Raw genomic sequence first — 22,017 nt, forward strand, 5'->3', positions numbered from 1 at the left:
GAGAGCCTTAGGGACGTGAAATAGGCCGGGCCTGCGTGGAAAGTGAGCGTGCGCCTCCATCACCGTGACAGCACCCGTCTCAAAGTCCCGCCTGCCGCTCGCGGATCGCTCTTAGCTCTGCTACGTCAAGTGCGAGCCTGAAATCCCCGCCTAGAGTTGCGCGCCTCCCCCCATCCCCGGCTCCGCCCACCGCCTTATAGCCCCGCCCCGCCCAGTGGGTGGGGACCCTCCGTCACAGCACTTCCGGCTCCAGCCTCCCAACCGGCCTCCGTCGCTCTCCACTTCCCTCGCCTAGCTCTCTTCCCTCGCCCCTACCGTCTCCTTTAACCCAGTCACGTGAGGGTGGCGCGCGGGGGCTGCCGGGAGTAGTACTGCCGGTTGGTCAGGGTTCGGCCTCAATATGGCGGTTCCGGTCGGGCAGTGACCAAGGTTTTGCCGTCCGAAGGACTAAGTGGTGACTGTCTGCGTCTCCACCTATCAGGGTGGAATGCGAGCACGGGGGGACGAGCGCTGAGGAGCGGCGGTGACGGGAAGGGGGGTCATTGGTGTGTGTCCCAGAAACCGAAGCGGCGGCGTCTGTTCCTTCTACTCGTCTCTAGGCTCCAGTGCGTTCGGGGCCCCGCCCGGCCGGGCCAGGCCGGCGGGCGGCGGCGGTAGCTGCTGCAGCGGCGGGATCACCTCTCAGGGTGGGCCGGAGGGCGGGCGCCGCCGCTGCCTCTGCCGCGGCGATGGCCCAGTGTGTACAATCAGTGCAGGAGCTAATCCCGGACTCCTTCGTCCCCTGTGTCGCCGCGCTGTGCAGCGACGAAGCCGAGCGGCTCACTCGTCTCAATCACCTTAGCTTCGCGGAGCTGCTTAAGCCCTTCTCCCGCCTCACTTCCGAGGGTATGTGGTATCGTTCCTTTTCCAGTGGACTCCCGCAAAGCCGTGGCCGGGAGAAGGAAGTTGCGGGCGGGCTGGGGAGAGAAGGGTGGTGTTTACGTCCTGGAGCAGGTACCGTGGCGTCTGGGGCTGCAGCCCCGACGTACTCCGGGGGCGGCTGGAGAAGGGACCATGAGGTCGTCAAGACAGCGCAGTCCTAAGCTCCATCTCTGGGCACTTTGTTCTCAGATAAGCTATTTCGTTAAGTAGTTGGTGAAAAGGTGTAAACGAGTCTTTGAGAAGGGCATTGAGACTGTTCTTCACGGCCATAGCGAAGGAATTAGGCACTTGCAAAGCAGCTAAGGTAGGAAAACACTGCCTCTTAAACCAACAGTGTCTGAGTAAGGAAGACCTGTCATCCTCATTTGGGTGTTAACTGGACTTTCAGAGTAGTTCTGGATATCTTTACATTCTTGTAGCGTTGAGGATCATCTCTGTCTGAACTACTGTTTTGCTATTTTACTAAGATATTCTTAGATATACAGTATTTCGCTTAACTCCTCAAGAAAATTAAAAATATTATTTGAAGAATAAAACTTGAAACAGCTTTTTGCCCGAAGGAAGAAGCAGCAAGCCCAACTTGTGGTTAATCCAACCTAGATATTTGGAGTTATTCTATACTTATAGGGATGGAAAAGTCCTAAAATTTGGTTTTTCAGATATAAGTTTACTAAGAGAAATGTCTTCTTATTAAGGAGCTACCCGTTTTCTCCAGCTTTGGATTTTTTTATTAGGGGAAAATTATTTAGTAAAGCTTCAAGTATGTTTTAGCCAGTATCTTCCAAATAACCAAGTACAAGTAAAGATTATTTTGTTAAGCTCAATAAGAACTGAAGGGTTTTATAGTAAGCCTATGTCGAGCAAACGACTGTGATGTTTATTAGCTTAATATGACTTAACTTCAAAATAAAAAAATCAGTGCTGTACCATACATTCATGTATTTTCGTGCTACTGTGTTCTTTGGGTGAAGAGCTCCATTACAAATTAGCTTTTTTAGGGGAGAAAAGGAGCTGTCCAAAAAAACAGTTACGGAACTTTTGGATTTTCTTTAGCCTGTATCTTGGCTATCAGTCTCACTTCCTTCAATGTTGGACTTAACAGGAACAACAAAATGCCCTACATTTTTGAATTCTTAAAAAAACAAACACTTGAGCCAGTTTGACTTGTATGTGTGTACTCTTTCCTACTTATTTTTTTTTCTATGAGAAGGAATTTGTTTCAAACCTACTTTGTTAATATGTGATAGTAATGCTAATACCTGATACTTGTTATGTGTAACTTTCCTCTTTTAGCCCTCACTGAATCCCATGTTATTGCAATTTTAAATTTGAGGACATTGAAGCATAGAAGTGTTAATGTGTCCACAGTCTTGCATCTGGGAAAGATTTAAAACAAGGCAGTGTGACTCAAGACATTGTGTTCTTAATCATCTTATCTCCTGACAATATTTAGAATTGTTTACTTGCACCATAAAGCAGTGCTGTCTAATTGAAATATAATGTGAGTTAGTTATAATTAAAAAATTTTAGTAGCCACCTTAAAAAAGTAAAAGAAACAAGTGAAATTAGGTTTTTATTTTGTTGTTGTTTTTTGAGGCGAAGTTTCGCTCTGTTGACCGGGCTCTAGAGTACAGTGGCACAATCTCAGCTCACTGCACCCTCTGCCTCCTGGGTTCACGCGATCCTCCTGCCTCAGCCTCCTGAGTAGTTGGGATTACAGGCATGAGCCACCACGCCCAGCTAATTTTAGTATTTTTAGTAGAGATGGGGTTTCTCCGTGTTCATCAGGCTGGTCTTGAACTCCTGACCTAAGGTGATCCGCCTGCCTTGGCCTCCCAAAGTGCTGGGATTACAGGTGTGAGCCACTGTGTCCAGTCTTGCTTTTTTTTTGAGACAAGATCTTATTCTGTCGCCTAGGCTGGGAATGGTGGAGTGCAGTTGTACCATCATAGCTCACTCACTCACTGCAGCCTTAACCTCCCAGGTTCCAGCCATCCTTCTGCTTCAGTCTCCCAAGTAGCTGGGACTACAGGCACATGCCAGCATGCCTGGCTAATTTTTATTTTTATTAAGACTGGGTTTCTCTTTGTTGCACAGGCTCTTCTCAAACCACTGGGCCTGGGCTAGAGAAGGTGTATAATGATGAGTTGGATGTAAGTGGGTAGGTAGACAGTTGGTAGAAAGCAGGAAAGACGGCAGTCATTCTCTATGAAGGAGTGGGATGAGGTCAGAATGGTACGGGCAAAAGGTCTAAATTATGACTGAATGGTTGGGAAACTTTCCTTACGGGAGTACAGAGTGGTAAGAGAGGATTGCTTAAAGGGAGGACCTTGAATTTTAGGAAGGGGATTTTAGATTTTATATCTAATGGTAAATATGAAGCAGTCAGTAGATTCTTGAGGGTGTGAAATACTTGGAGATTAATGAGTTGAAGTTTTGGAGATTAGTGAGTTGACCAGGAGATGTTAAGTTTTAAATTTCAAGATGATTAGGACATAGACTATGGTGGTAACATTAGAAATCTGGCAAAAAGGACTTGATTTTTCTTGGTTTAGTTTTTTGCTGGTAAATATATTTTAGAGTTCTTTACTATCCAGAACAGCCTGCTTTTTGTCTCAAGTGTGGGGATTTTTCAAAGACAGATTTTCTTTAGGAAGTGAGGCATGACCATATCACTTCAGGCAATGTAATTTAAAAATACAATTAACTAAAATAAGCTAACATTTCCTTAGAGGGAGAAAAGAATCTTAAAAAAAAAAAGACTCAATTTCTGGCCTGTAGGTATGCTGTTATTTAGGGTAAAACTTTGCCTTGATTGCTGAGATATCAAGTAGTGTCAGATACAGTGCCAAGTATTGTCAGGAGACTTATTTTTAGAGTTTAGTAGAAAACACAAGGTTTAAAGCTACACTGAAGAGAGAGTTGATAGAAGAGATTTGAGAGGGTTGATAGACAAGATTTGAGTACTATTTATGTGTAGGACTTTCTTTTCTTTCTTTCTTTCTTTTTTTTTTTAAAGATGGGGTTTCTCCATGATGGCCAGGCTGGTCTTGAACTCCTGACCTCAGGTGATCCACCCACCTTGGCCTCCCAAAGTACTAGGATTACAGGCATGCGCCACCACGCCCGGCCTCATGTGTAGGACTTTCAAAGTACAGGTTAGACTTTTGATGTATTAGACAACAGAGAGCCATTTTAGGTTCTTTAGAGATACTTTTTTTTTCCTTTTTCTTTTCTTTTCTTTTTTTTGAGATGGAGTTTCATTTTTGTTTCCCAGGCTTGAGTGCAGTGGTGCCATCTTGGCTCTCGGCTCACTGCAACCTTTGCTGCGTGAGTTCAAGTGATTCTCTTGCCTCAGCCTCCCGAGTAGCTGGGATTACAGGTGCCCGCCACTACACCTGCTTGATTTTGTATTTTCAGTAGAGACTAGATTTCTCCATGTTGGTCAGGCTGGTCTTGAACTCCTGACCCCAGGTGATCTGCCTGCCTCTGCCTTGCAAAGTGCTAGGAATACAGGCGTGAGCCACAGCACCTGGCTTCCTTAGAGACATTTTAAAACCTGAAGAGTATTAAATTATATTAAAAATATATAATTAAATTTGTTTATTTTATTTTTTGAGATAGAGTCGCGCTCTGTCACAAGGCTGGAGTGCAGTGGTGCAATCTAGGCTCACTGCAACCTCTGCCTCCCAGGTTCAAGTGATTCTCCTGCCTCTGCCTCCTGAGTAGCTGGGATTACAGGCACGTACCACCACACCCAGCTAATTTGTGTATTTTTAGTAGAGGCGGGGTTTCAGCATGTTGGCCAGGATGGTCTCAATCTCCTCACCTCGTGATCCCTCTGCCTTGGTCTCCCAAAGTGCTGAGATTGCAGGAGGGAGCCACTGTGCCTGGCAAAAAATATATAATTAAATTTATTGTATATATTTACTGTTATTGCTGTGCTTGATATATATTTGAGACTTAGTTATTGTTTGACACAAATTTTTAATTTCCTAATACTTGAAGAATTTCCACTGGCTGTGTTTCAAAGGGTCGTGGTATTAATAATCAAGCACAAAACAAAAAATTAAGCCGGGCGCGGTGGCTCAAGCCTGTAATCCCAGCACTTTGGGAGGCCGAGGCGGGTGGATCACGAGGTCAAGAGATCGAGACCATCCTGGTCAACATGGTGAAACCCCGTCTCTACTAAAAATACAAAAAATTAGCTGGGCATGGTGGCACGTGCCTGTAATCCCAGCTACTCAGGAGGCGGAGGCAGGAGAATTGCTTGAACCCAGGAGGCGGAGGTTGCGGTGAGCCGAGATCGCGCCATTGCACTCCAGCCTGGGTAACAAGAGCGAAACTCCGTCTCAAAAAAAAAAAAAAAAAATTAAAATTAGCCTTATTTTTGCTTAATGATAGTTCTTTGATAGTTCTAAACAGTGTTGCAGTGTATCATTTAGATGTTTCAAGAAAATTTCACTTTAGTACTAACTTGGAAGTATGTGGCTTGTACATTATTTTGAAATTAAGATTATTAAAGGGATTGAAAAGTAGGCTAGGCACAGTGTCTTGGTCCTGTAATTTCAGCCCTTTGGGAGGCCAAGGCAGACAATCGCCTCAGGTCAGGAGTTTGAGACCAGTGTGGCCAACGTGGCAAAGCCCTGTCTCTACTGAAAATACAAAAATTAGCCTTGCGTGGTAGTGGGTTCCTGTAGTCCTACCTATTCGGGAGACTGAACTGGAGAATCATTTGAACCTGGGAGGCATGAATCACTTGAACCCTGTAAGTGTTAGGATTACAGGCCTGAGTTTTCAGCCACCATGCGTGGCCTTCCAATACATTTCTCAAACACCAGATGTTTTTTTTTCTTCATATGAGCCGTGGTTTTGTTTTAAGGATTCTTGGTTTTGTTTTTGTTTTTTGAGATGAGTTTTGCTCTTGTCACCCAGGCTGGAGTGCAGTGGTACGATCTCAGCTCACCTCAGCCTCCACCTTTTTGGGTTCAAGTGATTCTCCTGCCTCAGCCTTCCCAGTAGCTGGGATTACAGGCATTCACCACCATGCCTGGGTAATGGTAATTTTGTATTTTTAGTAGAGACGGGGGATTTCTCCATGTTGATCAGGCTGGTCTCAAACTCCTGACCTCGGTCTCCCAAAGTGCTGGGATTACAGGTGTCAGCCACTGTGCCTGGCCTTGAAAAAGATCGTTGTGGTGAAATAAGTTTGCTTAAGGTAGCGTGTGTTTGGGAGGATTATAGTTTGATATAGCAAACTATGGAAAGTTTGGAAACTTTCCACAGTTGGACACTGGAAAGACCTGTAAAGATACCTTTAAAACTTAGTATTTCCCAAATGTATTTGAACGAAGTGTCATTTTTCAGAAACACTCTTTAATTTTCTTGAGGAACCAGTATTTCATGGAAAATTCTAGGAAATGTACTTCAAAATACAGTATTCAAGAACTTACGAAAGTAAGGTAACAGTAGAGCTTAATTTCGTTTTGAAATTGAGATGTTATATATTAAATTCAGTGAAGCCTTAATATATTTATCTGAGGCTTTTAAATTTGTCTGAATTAAGAGCATTTCACATTTCTCTTAAGTTATTCTTCGCTCTTGCTTTCTTTATTAGTTTGGTTTTGTGATACCCCAGTGTCATTTACCTATTATGTAACAAATTACTCTAAAACTTTGTATCTTGAAAGCGTTTATTCTCACTTCCTCTGGAATCTGGGAGTGGCTTCGCTGGGTAGCTCTAGTTCAGCGTCTCTCATGAGGTTTGCAGTAGAGCTGTCAGCAGGGGCCAGAGTCATCTGAGTGTTCCCATAGCATGGCAGTTAGCTTCTCCCAAAACAAATAATTAGAACCTAAGATGGAAGGCATAGACTTTTAAAACTTATCTCAGAAGGCTGGGTGTGGTGGCTCACACCTGTAATCCCAGCACTTTGGGAGGCTGAGGTGGGTAGATCACATGAGGTCAGGCGTTCAAGACCAACCTGACCAACATGGTGAAACATTGTCTCTACTGAGAATACAAAAAGTAGCCTGGTGTCATAGCAGGCACCTGTAATACCAGCTGCTAGGAAGTCTGAGGCACCAGAACTGGAACCTGGGAGACGGGTGTTGCAGTGAGTTGAAATTGTACCACTGCACTCCAGCCTAGGCGACAGAGGCAGACCCTGCAGACCCTGTCTCAAACAAAACAAAACTTATCTCAGAACTGAAATACCATTGCTTTTGCTGTGTTATGTTGGTCACACAGAATTACCTAGTAATTGACAAACCCACCTTGAATATGGGGCAAAACTAGATTGTCTTTTTGTGTTAACACTTTTTTTCTAATTAAAAAAATTTTTTTTCCTATGTTAATGCTTATGAATATCAAAAGGTAGTTAAAGGGAAGTTTAAATACGTACATGGCTACTTAGGTTATTTGACAATCATGAAGCAACTTTATTTTATTTTATTATTTTTTGAGATAGAGTTTCTGTCATTTTGCCCAGGCTGGATTGCAGTGGTGCGGTCTTGGCTCATTGCAACTGTTGCCTCCCGGTTGCAAGTGATTCTCCTGCCTCAGCCTTCCGAGTAGCTGGGATTACAGGCACACGCCACCACTCCTGGCTAATTTTGTATTTTTAGTAGACATGGGGTTCACCATGTTGGCCAGGCTGGTCCCCAACTCCTGACCTCAGGTGATCTGCCGCCTTGGCCTTTCAAAGTGCTGGGATTACAGGTGTGAGCCACTATGAAGCAACTTTAAGGAAAATACTTGTGCAGTATGTTCCTAAGGATATCAGAAATGCAGTATAGTTTTTTTTTGTTTGTTTGTTTCTCTACTGCATAATTTGACTGACTGGGAAGTTTAGGAAGAGAGGCTGATATGTTTATTTAAGTTAGAAAACATAACAATTATAGAAGAATGCAGAGAATGCAAGAAACATCCCCCTCCCCATTAACCAGAACGAACATATTTTAACCCTCCATCATATTTGCTTTTTATCTTTCCTTTTAAAAATAAATAAAAAATTATAGGACAAACTTTCCTGGTTGAAGTTCTCTTTCTACCTTTTCTTCTTAGCCCCTTTTCTTTCCTTCCTTTTATAGGCAATCACTATGATAAAATTTGCATGTATACTTTTTTTTTTTTTTTTCCGAGAGGGAATCACAATCTGTTGTCCAGGCTAGAGTGCAGTGGCACATCTTGGCTCACTGCAGCCTCTGCCTCCCAGATTCAAGCGATTCTCCTGCCACAGCCTTCCTAGTAGGTGGGATTATAGGTGCTTTCCACCATGCCTGGCTAATTTTTGTATTTTAGTAGACATGGGGTTTCACCATGTTGGCCAGGCTGTTCTCAAACTCCTGACCTGAAGTGATCCACCTACCTCGGCCTCCCAAGTTACTGGGATTACAGGTGTGAGCCACCGTGCCTGGCTGCATGTATACTTTTTGGGTATATACATCCACAATATACATTTGTACCACATAATTTTAAAAACGTTTTGAGTCTTTTTTAAATTTAATTTTTACTATCATTTATAAACTTATCTTTTTGGAGGTAGGGTCTTTGGTAGAGTCTTTTTTTTAATAAAAAATATTAGAAATCAATAGAACACATAGGAAATTTAGAAAAGTCTATATTTTAAATAAATAACTTTATTTAAAATATAGGCAGGCCTGGGGCCAGGTGCTGTGGCTCACATCTGTAATCCCAGCACTTTGGGAGGCCAAGGTGGGTGGATCACGAGGTCAGGAATTGGAGAACAGTCTGGCCAACATAGTGAAACTCTGTCTCTACTAAAAATACAAAAAATTAGCTGTTCGTGGTGGTGTGTGCCTGTAATCCCAGCTACAAAGGAGACTGAGGCAGGAGAATCATGTGAACCTAGGAGGCAGAGGTTGCAGTGAGCTGAGATCCTGCCTTAGCACTCCAGCCTGGGTGACAGTGCAAGACTCCGTCTCAAAAACAAACAAACAAAATATATATATGTATGTAAGGAGAGGTAGAGGGAGAGGCAGGCCTGGATTTTGGTATAAGGCATTTTCCATTGAGAATAAAGTGTCATTCTTTATTTTTAAGTATCAAGACCATTTACCCAAAGTTGCCTCTTATTTTAGATCATGACCCATGATGCAGTTGAAGTAGCATATGTTGTAGCTGCTGGTGCTGCTGCTGCTGTACTGCCTCCGTTACTTATTGAGCATGGTGTTCAGTTCTTCACACTTATCTAACAATAGCTCACCTAAATCCTTAAAATGATTCTGTGAAGTAGATAGTAGTCACTTGTACACATGAGGAATTTGAAGCACAGAAAAGTTGTTCAGGGTAACCCAATTGATAAGTAATGGATTGGGATTTAAATTAAAGTCCAACTCAAAAACCTGAGTCCTTTATCATTATAATGGACTGCTTTTAATGCTACTGTGGAACATTTTGTCTGGTTATGCGAAAAAATATGCTCACATTTTGTTCTGTGGACTATGGGCACTGTCTTCTTGCTGTAATTGCCTTAGAACCTGTTCCCAGTCCTGAAGCTCTAAACTACTTACTGATCATCAATTGTATAGGCTGAAGCAAGGACTATAGCACCGTGGTGGCAGGAAGTACTGGGATGGCAGAAGGAATGTGGAAATTTATTTTTTTGAGACTGAGTCTCACTTTGTCACCCAGGCTAGTGTGCATTGGTGCAATCTCAGCTCCCTGCAGCCTCCACCTTCCGGGTTCAAGTGATTCTCCTGCCTCAGTCTCCCTAGTAGCTGGGATTACAGCCCCCCCGCCCCACCACACCCAGCTAATTTTTTGTATTTTTAGTAGAGACCGGGTTTCATCATGTTGTCCAGGATGGTCTTGATCTCTTGACCTCGTGATCCGCATGCCTCAGCCTCCCAAAGTGCTGGGATTGCGTGTGTGAGGCACCGCGCCCGGCCAGTTTTTTTTTTTTTTTAAGTAGGTTCTGATTTTTAGAACTGTTTTAGATGAATGGCAAATTTGAGCAGAAAGTACAGAGAGTTTCTACATACCTGTTGCCCCTGCACATCCACAGCCTCCACCACAGCATCGTGCACTGGAGTGGGCATTGAGTTTTATGAGAGTGAAAAAGAGGCTAAGAATGTAGGCTGACTAGTGAAAGCAGAAGCCCAAGTGCAACATTTAATTCCCCTTTTTCCCTTTACTGTTTTTATTGTTAATACCACAGACCTTATGCTGCCTTGGACCAGCTTTAGTGTGAGGTGAGAATTAGAGAAGTGGTCTGGCTGGTGATTGGTTTCCAACAACTGCAAACATAGAAAAGGAAAGAACCTGCAGTAGGAAAGCTGAGCAGTAGTGAGAGACAAAGGAATCCTGCGGTTAATAAACTGTCTAGCTAGCCCTTTTGGTACATGAGGGAATGTTTTAACCATTTATATTTCTGGAAGAACGTTCCACTTGGAATTGCTGGCTTCTGATTTGAGCATCCTTTTTGTTTGTAAACGATTAGCCCAATTTTGTGTTATTATGCACTGTGTAGAATTAATTTCAAGTTTTTTCTTTTTTTTTCTTTAAAGTTCATATGAGAGATCCTAATAATCAACTTCACGTAATTAAAAATTTGAAGATAGCAGTAAGCAACATTGTCACCCAGCCACCTCAGCCTGGAGCCATCCGGAAGCTTTTGAATGATGTTGTTTCTGGCAGTCAGCCTGCAGAAGGATTAGTAGCTAATGTGATTACAGCAGGAGATTATGACCTTAACATCAGTGGTATGTAACAAGGTTTATTATTATTTGAGAGAAGTTTCCTTTTGTTAGGAAAAGCAATTCTCTGACTTGGGAGATCATTCAACATATATTTAAGAGCTTCCTAAGTGCTAGAGCCTGAGAATACAATGTTGAAAACAGTCCTAGGAACTTTGTCTATTTATTTTATTACAGGACCTAAAGTAGTATCTAGAACATATGCATAATAAATATTTGTTGAATGAAAGAACTAACAGTAAATTTAAAAAAATTCTTTTGTGATGTAAGTGATAAATAAAAAGCACTAAGTTTAATGTATTTTTATTTTGCTTGGGGTGTTAAGTAGAGGAAATGCTTATAAAATATGTGTAAATATGTAGTCTTTTGTGAGTATGTCTTTAACTTGAATGGTAAATGTTTTCATAACAAGATTGGTAGGTAAAATAACATATATACATATGTATTTTATTCTATTTTATTAATTATTTTGAGATAGAATCTTGCTCTGTTGCCCAGGCTGAAGTGCAGTGGCACGATCTCAGCTCACTGCAACCTCTGCCTTCCAGGTTCAAGCGATTCTCCTGCCTCAGCCTCTGAGTGCATACCACAACACCTGGCTAATTTTTTGTATTTTTAGTAGAGTCAGGGTTTCACCATTTTAGCCAGGATGGTCTTGATATCCCGACCTCATGATCTGCCTGCCTCAGCCTTCTAAAGTGCTGGGATTACAGACGTGAGCCGCCACGCCTGGCCATATATTTTATTTTTTAAATTAAACATCTATAAAGATGGGGATCTCATTACATTCCCCAGGCCAGTATTGAACACCTGACCTCAAGTGATCCTGCCTAGCTTCCCTAAGTGCTGGGGTTACAGGTGTGAGCCACTGTTCCTGACCTGAAATTAAGTATTAATATCTAAAGTGGCTTAGCAGTATTTGGTTTAACTGTTTTTAATATTAATAGACATGAGGTAGTTTTTTTTTTTTTTGAGACGGAGTTTCGCTCTTGTTACCCAGGCTGGAGTGCAATGGCACGATCTCGGCTCACCGCAACCTCCGCCTCCTGGGTTCAGGCAATTCTCCTGCCTCAGCCTCCTGAGTAGCTGGGATTACAGGCACGTGCCACCGTGCCCAGCTAATTTTTTTGTATTTTTAGTAGAGACGGAGTTTCACCATGTTGACCAGGATGGTCTCAATCTCTTGACCTCGTGATCCACCCGCCTCAGCCTCCCAAAGTGCTGGGATTACAGGCGTGAGCCACTGCGCCTGGCCTGAGGTAGATATTTTAAAGGAAAAATATTCAAAGTACATCATCAGTTTAGCGTATTTCAGCAGTCTATTTTTTCTTTTTTTTTTTTAGACGGAGTCTTGCTTTGTCACCAGGCTGGAGTGCAGTGGTGCAATCTCTGCTCACTGTAACCTCTGCCTCCTGGGTTCAAGTGATTTTTCTGCCTCAGCCTCCCGAGTGGCTGGGACCACAGGCACGTGCCACCATGCCCGGCTAATTTTTTTGTGTTTTTAGTAGAGACAGGATTTCACCATGTTGGCCAGGATGATCTCGATCTCTTGATCTCATGATCCGCCCGCCTCGGCCTCCTAGAGTGCTGGGATTACAGGCATGAGCCACGGAGCCTGACCTCAGCAGTCTAATGAAATAATTTTTCTAGACCAGGATAGTTTATAATCTAATACTTTAAGCAGCTGGGGGTGGTGGCTTAAGCCTGTAATCCTAGCACTTTGGGAGGCCAGGGCGGGTGGATCACTGGAGGTCATGAGTTCGAGACCAGCCTGGCCAATGTAGTGAAACCCCATCTCTACTAATAATACAAAAATTAGCTGGACATGGTGACACGTGCCTATAATTCCAGCTATTCAGGAGGCTGAAGCAGGGGAATCACTTGAAACTGGGAGGCAAAGATTGCAGTGAGCTGAGATCACGGCATAGCACTCCAGCCTGGGCAACAGAGCAAGACTCTGCTTCAAAAAGGAAAAAAAGGCCGGGCGCGGTGGCTCACGCCTGTAATCCCAGCACTTTGGGAGGCCGAGGCGGGTGGATCACGAGGTCAAGAGATCGAGACCATCCTGGTCAACATGGTGAAACCCCGTCTCTATTAAAAATACAAAAAAGTAGCTGGGCACGGTGGCATGTGCCTGTAATCCGAGCTACTCAGGAGGCTGAGGCAGGAGAATTGCCTGAACCCAGGAGGCGGAGGTTGCGGTGAGCCAAGATCGCGCCATTGCACTCCAGCCTGGGTAACAAGAGTGAAACTCCGTCTCAAAAAAAAAAAAAAAAAAAAAGGGAAAAAAAAAGATTTTCCTAAACATATGCAGAGAATTTGAAACGGGCATATTTTAGGTTACCAAGTTAATTGTTTGTACTCGTATAGTTAAAAATATTTGTAGAATTATTTTAAGTGTCCTATAATTTTTTTTCTTTCTTTGCCTTTAGTTTTAATTCCAGCAAAGTGGGTCAACTTGATAATCTTAAATTGAGAATGTTATGGTTATCTTTAACAATCAAGAATTTGAATTTCAGGATATAGTACATAGTTGGGCAGTTCTTAGCCTACATTTTCAACATGAAGCAAAAATTTGGGTATTTCTTGAAGAAAGAAGTATAATTTGAACTATTATTTTCCTCTCATTGGTATTGCAGTGTGAAAAGCAATGAATCAAATGCCAGAGTGTCCAACTTGTTATACTACCGTAGTCATTAGTTAATTGGATAACTTGAATAAGTCACGTAGTGTTTCTTTTTATTTTTATTTATTGTATTTTTGGACAGGGTCTCACTCTGTCACCCAGGCTGGAGTGCAGTGGTGCTGTCACAGTTTACTGCAGCCTCGACCTCCCTAGGCTCAGGTGATCCTCTCACCTCAGCCTATCAACCACACCAGGCTAATACGTTTTTTTAAAAGGTGTCTCTGTCACCCAAACTGGAGTGTAGTGGTGTAATCATTGCTCATTGCAGCCTTGAACTCCTGGACTTATGCTATCTTCCCACCTGAGCTTCTGCACAACACCGTGCTTGGCCAATTTTTTTTTTTTTTTTTGAGACGGAGTTTCGCTCTTGTTACCCAGGCTGGAGTGCAATGGCGCGATCTCGGCTCACCGCAACCTCCGCCTCCTGGGTTCAGGGAATTCTCCTGCCTCAGCCTCCTGAGTAGCTGGGATTACAGGCACGTGCCACCATGCCCAGCTAATTTTTTGTATTTTTAGTAGAGACAGGGTTTCACCATGTTGACCAGGATGGTCTCGATCTCTCGACCTCGTGATCCACCCGCCTCGGCCTCCCAAAGTGCTGGGATTACAAGCTTGAGCCACCGCGCCCGGCCCAATTTTTAAGTTTTTTTTTGTAGAGACAGAGTTTCACTACGTTCAGGTGATTCCCTCACCCTGGCTTCTCTGAGTGTCAGGATTACAGGCATAAGGTGTCATGCCCAGCCAAGTCACTTAGTGTTTCTGAGACTCTGTTTTCATCTCTGAAACAGGAGTTTGGATAGATTCTTTTTTTTTTTTAATTTGCTATAGATGAAGTCTCACTCTGTTGCCCAGGCTAGAGTGTGCTGGTATGATCTTGACTCACTAAAACCTCCACCTTTGGTTTCAAGAGATTCTCCTGCCTCTGCCTCCCAAGTAGCTGGGATTACAGGTGCCTACCACCAGGCCTGGCTGATTTTTGTATTTTTAGTAGAGATGGGGTTTCATCATGGTCAGGCTGGTTTCTAACTCCTGACCTCAGGTGATCTGCCCACCTTGGCCTCCCAAAGTGCTGGGATTATAGACGTGAGCCACCACCCCCAGCCTGGCTGGATTCTTTCTTAAATCCTCTTGTAGACCTTTAGCTGTGATTCTGTTTTGCAGGATCTTAATAATTTTGTTAGCCATGCAACAAATATTTATTGATTTCCTGCTGTATGCTTTGTATTGAGATACAGAGATGAACAAAACATGCTTTAATAAGCTTATAATCTGGTAGGGAGACAAACGTATTAATGTAATCATTCTATGTTCTAATTTATAATACATTAATATCACAATACATTGTAATAGAGCTATGCAGGTCTGGTATGCCAGAAGTGCTAAAGGGGCACAGAGAGGGATTACCTATCATATTTAAAAAACAAAAGTATGAAAAACAAAAACAAAACCACAAAAGTATATTTTTCTTTTATATTTATTTATTTATTTTTCTTATTTATTCATGATTTATTTATTATTTTGAGAGAGTTTTGCTCTTGTCGCCTAGGCAAGAGGGCAATGGCATGATCTTGGCTCACTGCAGCCTCCGCCTTCTGATTTCAAGCAATTCTCCTGCCCTAGCCTCCTGAAGTAGCTGGGATTGCAGGAGCCCGCCACCACGCTCGGCTAATTTTTCGTATTTTTAGTAGAGATGGAATTTCACCATGTTGGCCAGGCTGGTCTCGAACTCCAGACCTCAGGTGATCCACCTGCCTCAGCTTCCCAAAGTGCTGGGATTACAGGTGTCAGCCACCATGCCCAGCCAATTTTTGTATTTTTAGTAGAGATGGGGTTTTTGCCAAGTTGACCATGCTGGTCTAGAACTCTTGACCTCAAGTGATCTGCCTGCTTTGGCCTCTCAGAGTGCTGGAATTATAGGCATGAGTGACTGGGTCCAACCATTTGCTATGTTGCCTAGGCTGATCTCAAACCCCTAACCTCAAGCAATCCTCCCACCTCTCAAGGTGCTGAGATGACAGGAATGAGCTCAAATGCTGACCAAAAGTATGTTTTTCATACTGCAAATATGTTGCTAGCCTCCAACATCCATATACCTGTTACTTTTAAAAAATTTATCAAGGCCAGGCATAGTCGCTCAGGTCTGTAATCCCAGCACTTTGGGAAGCTTAGGCTGTGAGGATCACTTGAGGCCAGGAGTTCAAGTCCAGCCTGGACAACGTACTAAGACTTCATCTGAACAAAAACTTTTTAAAAAAATTAGCTGGTGGCGGGGCACAGTGGCTCTCACCTGTAATCTCAGCACTTTGGGAGGCCGAGATGGGTGGATCACTTGAGGTCAGGAGTTGAAGACCAGCCTGGTCAAGACAGTGAAACCCTGTCTTTACTAAAAATACAGAAATTAGCTGGCAGCTGGCACTTGTAGTCTCAACTACTCAGAAGGCTAAGGCAGGAGAATCACTTGAACTCTGGAGGCAGAGGTTGCAATCTGCCAAGATCACACCACTACACTCTAGCCCGGGCCACAGAGTGAGACTGTGTCCAAAAAAAAAAAAAATTAGTTGGGTGTGGTGGTATACACCTGTAGTCGCAGCTACTCAGGAATCTGAAGTGGGAAGATCGCTTGAGTCTAGAAGGTCAAGGGTACAAAAAATGTGTGATTGCTACAAAAGGTGGTTTTGCCACTGCGCTCCAACCTGGGTGACAGAGCAAGACTCTGCCTCAAAAGAAAAAAAAAATTATCAAAATGATATGTGTACATAGACATAAAAAGAATAAGAAAAAAACAACAGTGATCTCCTTGGGTATTTATTATGCGCCTCTAAGTTATATTTTTATATGGCTGTCTATGGCATAATAAGTTTTCAATTTAAATAAATTTTATTTATTGACCACTCATTATGACTGGTAAGGATTTAGCTTAATTACTCCCCATCCTTTTCCCTCCATCTCATAGTTTTTGTTTAGTATTCACTGCTTATAATATGACTAAATGTCGTTCGCTTCTTCACTGCTTAGCCAATTATTGGGCTTTCTGATAGAGCCTTTTGTGTTTTTAGGAGTTAGTAATTGTCTTTTTAAAAACGACTTGCTGCTGGGCTCCTCGGTGGCTTGTGCCTGTAATCTCAACACATTAGGAGGCTAAGGCAGGCGGATCACCGAGGTCAGGAGTTTGAGACCAGCCTGGCTAACATGGTGAAATCCCGTTTCTACTAAAAATATTGAAAATTAGCTGGGCATGCACCTGTAATCCCAGCTAACTCAGGAGGTTGAGGCAGGAGAATTGCCTGAACCCAGGAGGCGGAGGTTGCGGTGAGCCGAGATCGCGCCATTGCACTCCAGCCTGGGTAACAAGAGTGAAAAACTCTGTCTCAAAAAGAAAAAAAGAACTTTGGTTGGGGAAAAGGATTGATTGGAAGAAAGCTCTAAAAACACAGAGAATGCCGGGCGCGGTGGCTCAAGCCTGTAATCCCAGCACTCAGCTACTCAGGAGGCTGAGGCAGGAGAATTGCCTGAGCCCAGGAGGTGGAGGTTGCGGTGAGCCGAGATCGCGCCATTGCACTCCAGCCTGGGTAACAGGAGTGAAACTCCGTCTCAAAAAAAAAAAAAAAAAAACAACACAGAGAATATAATGGAATAAAAGCTGGAAAATAATGTTCAGTCTTATGTTGGACTGGTTGCTGTCAAAGGCCCACACCACAGCTGTCATCCTAAGGATTTCCTTCCCTCCACTTCTCTGTAGTATTTCATTCATATATTTTTTTGAGTGTATTTTCTTGATATGGTAAAGGACATCTCTAGTAGCTTCCTGAGAAAGGGTGTATGGAAAATAAAATTTTTGAGGAATAAATATTAGAAAATGTTTTTATTTTATATACTTGATTGATGGTTTGACTGTGTACGTTGTTAGTTATTTTCTTCAGAATTGATCCACTTTTTTTTTTTTTAGCTTTAAACATTGCTTTTAAAAAGCTGGAAGCCATTATACATAGTAACCCCATCCCTCCAACTTTTAGAAGTTTTGAAGGTCTTTGTGCCTGCCATTTTGAAATTTCATCTTGGGGGTTATAACTCTCTTAGCAGCTTCTTTTGAGTCTGGTCATTCACTCTTTAGGCCTGAAAGGCTGTCTTGTATTCTTTCTTTGTTAATTTCTCCCCCATTGTTTTCTTTGTTATTTCTGGAACTACTGTTAGTTGGATGTAGAACTTTCTGAGTTGATCCTCTAATATTTTAATCTTTTTTTCTAAAATTGTCTATCTCTGTCTTTTTGTTTTATTTTCTGGGTATGAATATCCTTGACTTTATCTTCTGAGCCCTCTATTGAAGTTTTAATGTTTGCTGTCTTTTTTGTTTTTGAAGTTGCTGTTCTCTAGATTTTCCTTTTTTGTGCCATGCTATTCTTGTTTAATGTTATAGTATCTGAACTCTGAAGATAGTAGTAAATTGTTGTTGGCTTATTTTATTTTAAGTTTTCTTCTATCCTGTGCCTTTTTTTTCATTAATATTAATTTTATTTGTGTTTATCTTTATTTCATGTTCGACAACTTACCTCAAATATTTTGTGAGACCTGGCATTATTTTCTGTTTCAAATTGAGGCATTAAAACCCTGACTGAGTGTAAGAAAGCATATCAAATTGGTACAGCCATGAAGAGGCATAAGGGTTACCCAATTTTTATTATGTATAGTTTTTTTTCTTTGAGCTATTTAGTTTATCCAGAGAAGGATTCTCAAATCTGCTCTCTGGCTTTCTGTATCCTGATGAGCCTTTTTTTCTATTAAAATTATTTGGCAGATAATTTGTAGGAACAATGTAGTTATGATTTGGTTGTAAGAAATTGTTTTATCTAATTTTATTACTTGCATTCTCAGGTCCCTGCCAACATCTCCTCATATGGAAGGATTGATTACTATTTGCATTTAAAAACAGGTGGAGGCAATTACTATAGCTGAACTCTAGGCAGATTCACAAAAAATGTTATTATTATTTGTATTTTTAGTAGAGACAGGGTTTCGTGATGTTGGCCAGGCTGGTCCTGAACTCCTGGACTCAAGTGATCTGCCTGCCTCTGCCTCCCAGAGTGCTGGGATTACAGGTGTGAACTACCACTGCTGGTGATTATTATTTTTAAAACTAGAAATGGGGTCTCACTATGTTGCCCAGGAACTCCTGGGTTCAAGTAAGATAAACCACACACCGAAAGAAAACAGTGTTTCTTAGCTTCTTTCCCTTCTACTGTAAGGTACCTCCTTGGGCTGCATCTTATTTGAAAGGAAGGAAGACCATATTACCCTTCCTTACCAAAACTATGTTCTAAATATATATATATATATATATATATATATATATATATATTTTATTTTATTTTATTTTATTTTATTTTTATTTTTATTTTTTTTTGAGGCAGAGTCTCATGTTACCGAGGCTGTAGTGCAGAGGCTCCATCTTGGCTCACTGTAACCTCTGCCTCTTGGTCTCAAGCAACCCTCCTACCTCAGCCTCCCAAGTAGCAGGGACTACAGATGTGGGCTACCATGCCCGGTTAATTTTGCATTTTTTGTAGAGATGGAGTTTTCTCATGTTTCCCAGGCTGGTCTTGAACTCCTGGGCTCAAGTGATCTGCCTGCCTCAGCCTCCCAAAGTGCTGGGCTGGGATTACAGACGTGAGCCACTGAACGTGACCAGAAATTTAGTAGGAAAACATAGTTGCTATTTCAATTCCAAACAAAGAACGTGTAGAGATAGAAAGGAGTATGAGGAAAATAGTGATTTTTATTCTAAGATAAGTGCAAGAAAATTTGTTTTTTTCTTTTTTGTTTGTTCATATGGAGACTGGATCTCACTCTGTCACCCAGGCTGGAGTGCAGTGGTGCCATCTTGGCTCACTGCAGCTTTGACCTACTGGGTTCAAGTGATCCTCCCACCTCAGCCTCCTCAGTAGACAGTACTACAGGCTCCTATCACCACTCCCGACTAATTTTTGTACTTTTTGTAGAGAATGGGTTTACCATGTTTCCCAGGCTGGTCTCTAACTCCTGCTCTCAAGCGATCCCTCCGCCTCAGCCTCCCAAAGTGCTGGGATTACAGGCATGAGCCACTGCACCCAGCCACAAGCCACCAGTCACTGCTAGTATTTAGAAAGTTATTTCAATTTAAGAGTATTTCTGTGTATGTTTGCATATGTATGTCTTTTACTTTTTATTTTTAGTTATGTGTACATTAACATAATTTCAAAGTCAAAATTATAAAGCAAGATACAGAGGTTTGTCCTTTATTCATGTCCCCTGTTCTTTTTTTTTCCCTCACATAGACCTTACTTTATTTAAAACACAATAAAAATCTGATTACAGTTACTCTTTTATTACTTTTATGATGAACATTAAGAAAAAAATGACAGTTTTGGGTTACATTCTTCTTTTGTCTTAAAGAGGGAGAAGCACTCATAATACAATTTGCAAAAGGTCTTGCGTAATTAGGGGTAACAACTGTGATAAATTTGATTTCATTCAATTTTCAGGCAGTAAGAAATGCCATAAACATTTGGAATTTCCCCTTCATATCTTCCTCTAAATATATATGTAATTGGATAATTTTATCCTGAGAGTAGAATCAGATACAAGAAAATCAAAGAGTAATAAATGAAATATTTAATCACATTCCCTTTTCCAGAAAGTGAGATGAGAAAGCTACATTATACACTGCAGAAGGCTCCGAGGCTGACAATGTGAATTAGAGGCTGTTATTCAAGTCTCAAAGATCTCTTTATTTACAGGACTTCAGGACTTAGTAGATCCCTCTCCTTTCTTTTTTTCCTTTTTTTTTGAGACGGAGTTTCGCTCTTGTTACCCAGGCTGGAGTGCAATGGCGTGATCTCGGCTCACCACAACCTCCGCCTCCTGGCTTCAGGCAATTCTCCTGCCTCAGCCTCCTGAGTAGCTGGGATTACAGGCATGTGCCACCATGCCCAGCTGATTTTTCGTATTTTTAGTAGAGATGGGGTTTCACCATGTTGACCAGGATGGTTTTGATCTCTTGACCTTGTGATCCACCTGCCTCAGCCTCCCAAAGTACTGGAATTACAGGCTTGAGCCACCACGCCCGGCCTGAGGCCTGATCCCTCTCTTTCTTACCTCTCTTCTTTCTCTTCTCTCTTGTGTAGATAATTAAATGTTAGTAGATGTATTCTTCTGTTACTTCTCTTTGAAACTATAAGCAAATATAGCCGTGGCTTTCATATTTTCTTCTTTACTTGCACAAAAATGCATACTTTTGTCTTGTCACCTTTTTCTTTTTCTTTCTTTTTTTTTTTTTTTTTGAGACAGAGTCTTGCTCTGTCACCCAGGCTTGAGTGCAGTGGCACACTCTTGGCTCACTGCCAGCTCCGCCTCCCAGGTTCAAGCAATTCTGCTGCCTCAGCCTCCTGAGTAGCTGGGATTACAGACGCACACCACCATGCCCTGCTAATTTTTGTGTTTTTAGTAGAGATGGGGTTTCAACATCTTGGCCAGGCTGGTCTTGAGCTTGTGATGGCCAGGCTTGTCCTGACCTCGTGATCCGCCCGCCTTGGGCTCCCAAAGTGCTAGGATTACAGGGATGAGCCACTGTGCCCAGCCAGAATGCTTTTTTCGCTAACTGGGTCAGCACTTCATTGTAATAGATTCTACCCTTTCTTTTACAGCTGCTATTGTATCTTCTTAATGGATAGGTCATAATTTATTTATGCCTCATTAGAATGCTGGGACTACAGATGTGCACCACCATACCCTGCTAATTTTTTGTATTTTTTTTTTTAGTAGAGGTGGGGTTTCACCATGTTGCCTAGCTGGTCTCAAACTCCTGAGCTCAAGTGATCTGCCTGCCTCAGCCTCCGAAAGTGATAGAATTAAAGGCGTGAGCCACTGCCTCAGTCCTAGTTCCTCTTTTATAAGAATGAACATGAAATTGTTATAGTAGTAAATCTCCTAATTAGACTATATAGAATATATGGGTCATTCTCATGAGACATTTGTTGTTCATCATGCACTATTGTTCATCAGTTTTCTCCTGATGAGCACGTGTGTTTTCTAGTCTTTCAGTGTCATTATAGTTAGTGTTGCTAAGAAGAGCTGTTTTGGAAGATATGCTTTGTTTATCCAGAACTTTCCACCCTCACCATGAAACAAACCCGGTTTCATATGACTATAATTTATCTGTTATTTGTTCAATTCAAGAAACATTGAAGCAACAAAGTAAATAGAAAAAGTAATTTTAAAAGTGGAGATAGCCGGGCGCGGTGGCTCAAGCCTGTAATCCCAGCACTTTGGGAGGCCGAGGTGGGTGGATCACGAGGTCGAGAGATCGAGACCATCCTGGTCAACATGGTGAAACCCCGTCTCTACTAAAAATACAAAAAACTAGCTGGGCATGGTGGCGTGTGCCTGTAATCCCAGCTACTTAGGAGGCTGAGGCAGGAGAATTGCCTGAGCCCAGGAGGCGGAGGTTGCGGTGAGCTGAGATCGCGCCATTGCACTCCAGCCTGGGTAACAAGAGCAAAACTCCGTCTCAAAAAAAAAAAAAAAAAAAAAAGTGGAGATAGTAATTTCCTTGTATATGTGGAAATCCCTTTTTATTTAGCCAAAATTTTCATGATGTGTTTCTTGTTTTCATATTGGTACTAAATATACATTAAATTTTCAGGTAAAGACTAATTTTGACT

At 42.1% G+C, this 22,017-nt stretch overlaps 1 protein-coding gene across 3 annotated transcripts in view; it reads left to right on the plus strand.

Annotated features, from left to right (window-relative positions):
- Positions 1–322: 322 nt before the first annotated feature.
- TRAPPC8 (trafficking protein particle complex subunit 8) overlaps positions 323–22,017 on the plus strand; it is a 110,939-nt gene continuing 89,244 nt past the window's right edge. The window contains exons 1-2 of one of the 3 annotated variants that reach the window (XM_039463804.2): positions 323–885; positions 10,450–10,644. In XM_039463804.2, coding sequence (XP_039319738.2) covers positions 729–885; positions 10,450–10,644 — 352 coding nt within the window. In that variant the 5' untranslated portion in view covers positions 323–728. Of the gene's footprint in view, positions 886–10,449; positions 10,645–22,017 lie in introns of those variants that run through there. The other 2 variants (XM_039463805.2, XM_074383644.1) reach the window with 2 other exon arrangements.

This window comes from Saimiri boliviensis, chromosome 13 (genome assembly GCF_048565385.1).
Source record: "Saimiri boliviensis isolate mSaiBol1 chromosome 13, mSaiBol1.pri, whole genome shotgun sequence".
Lineage (NCBI taxonomy): Eukaryota > Metazoa > Chordata > Mammalia > Primates > Cebidae > Saimiri > Saimiri boliviensis.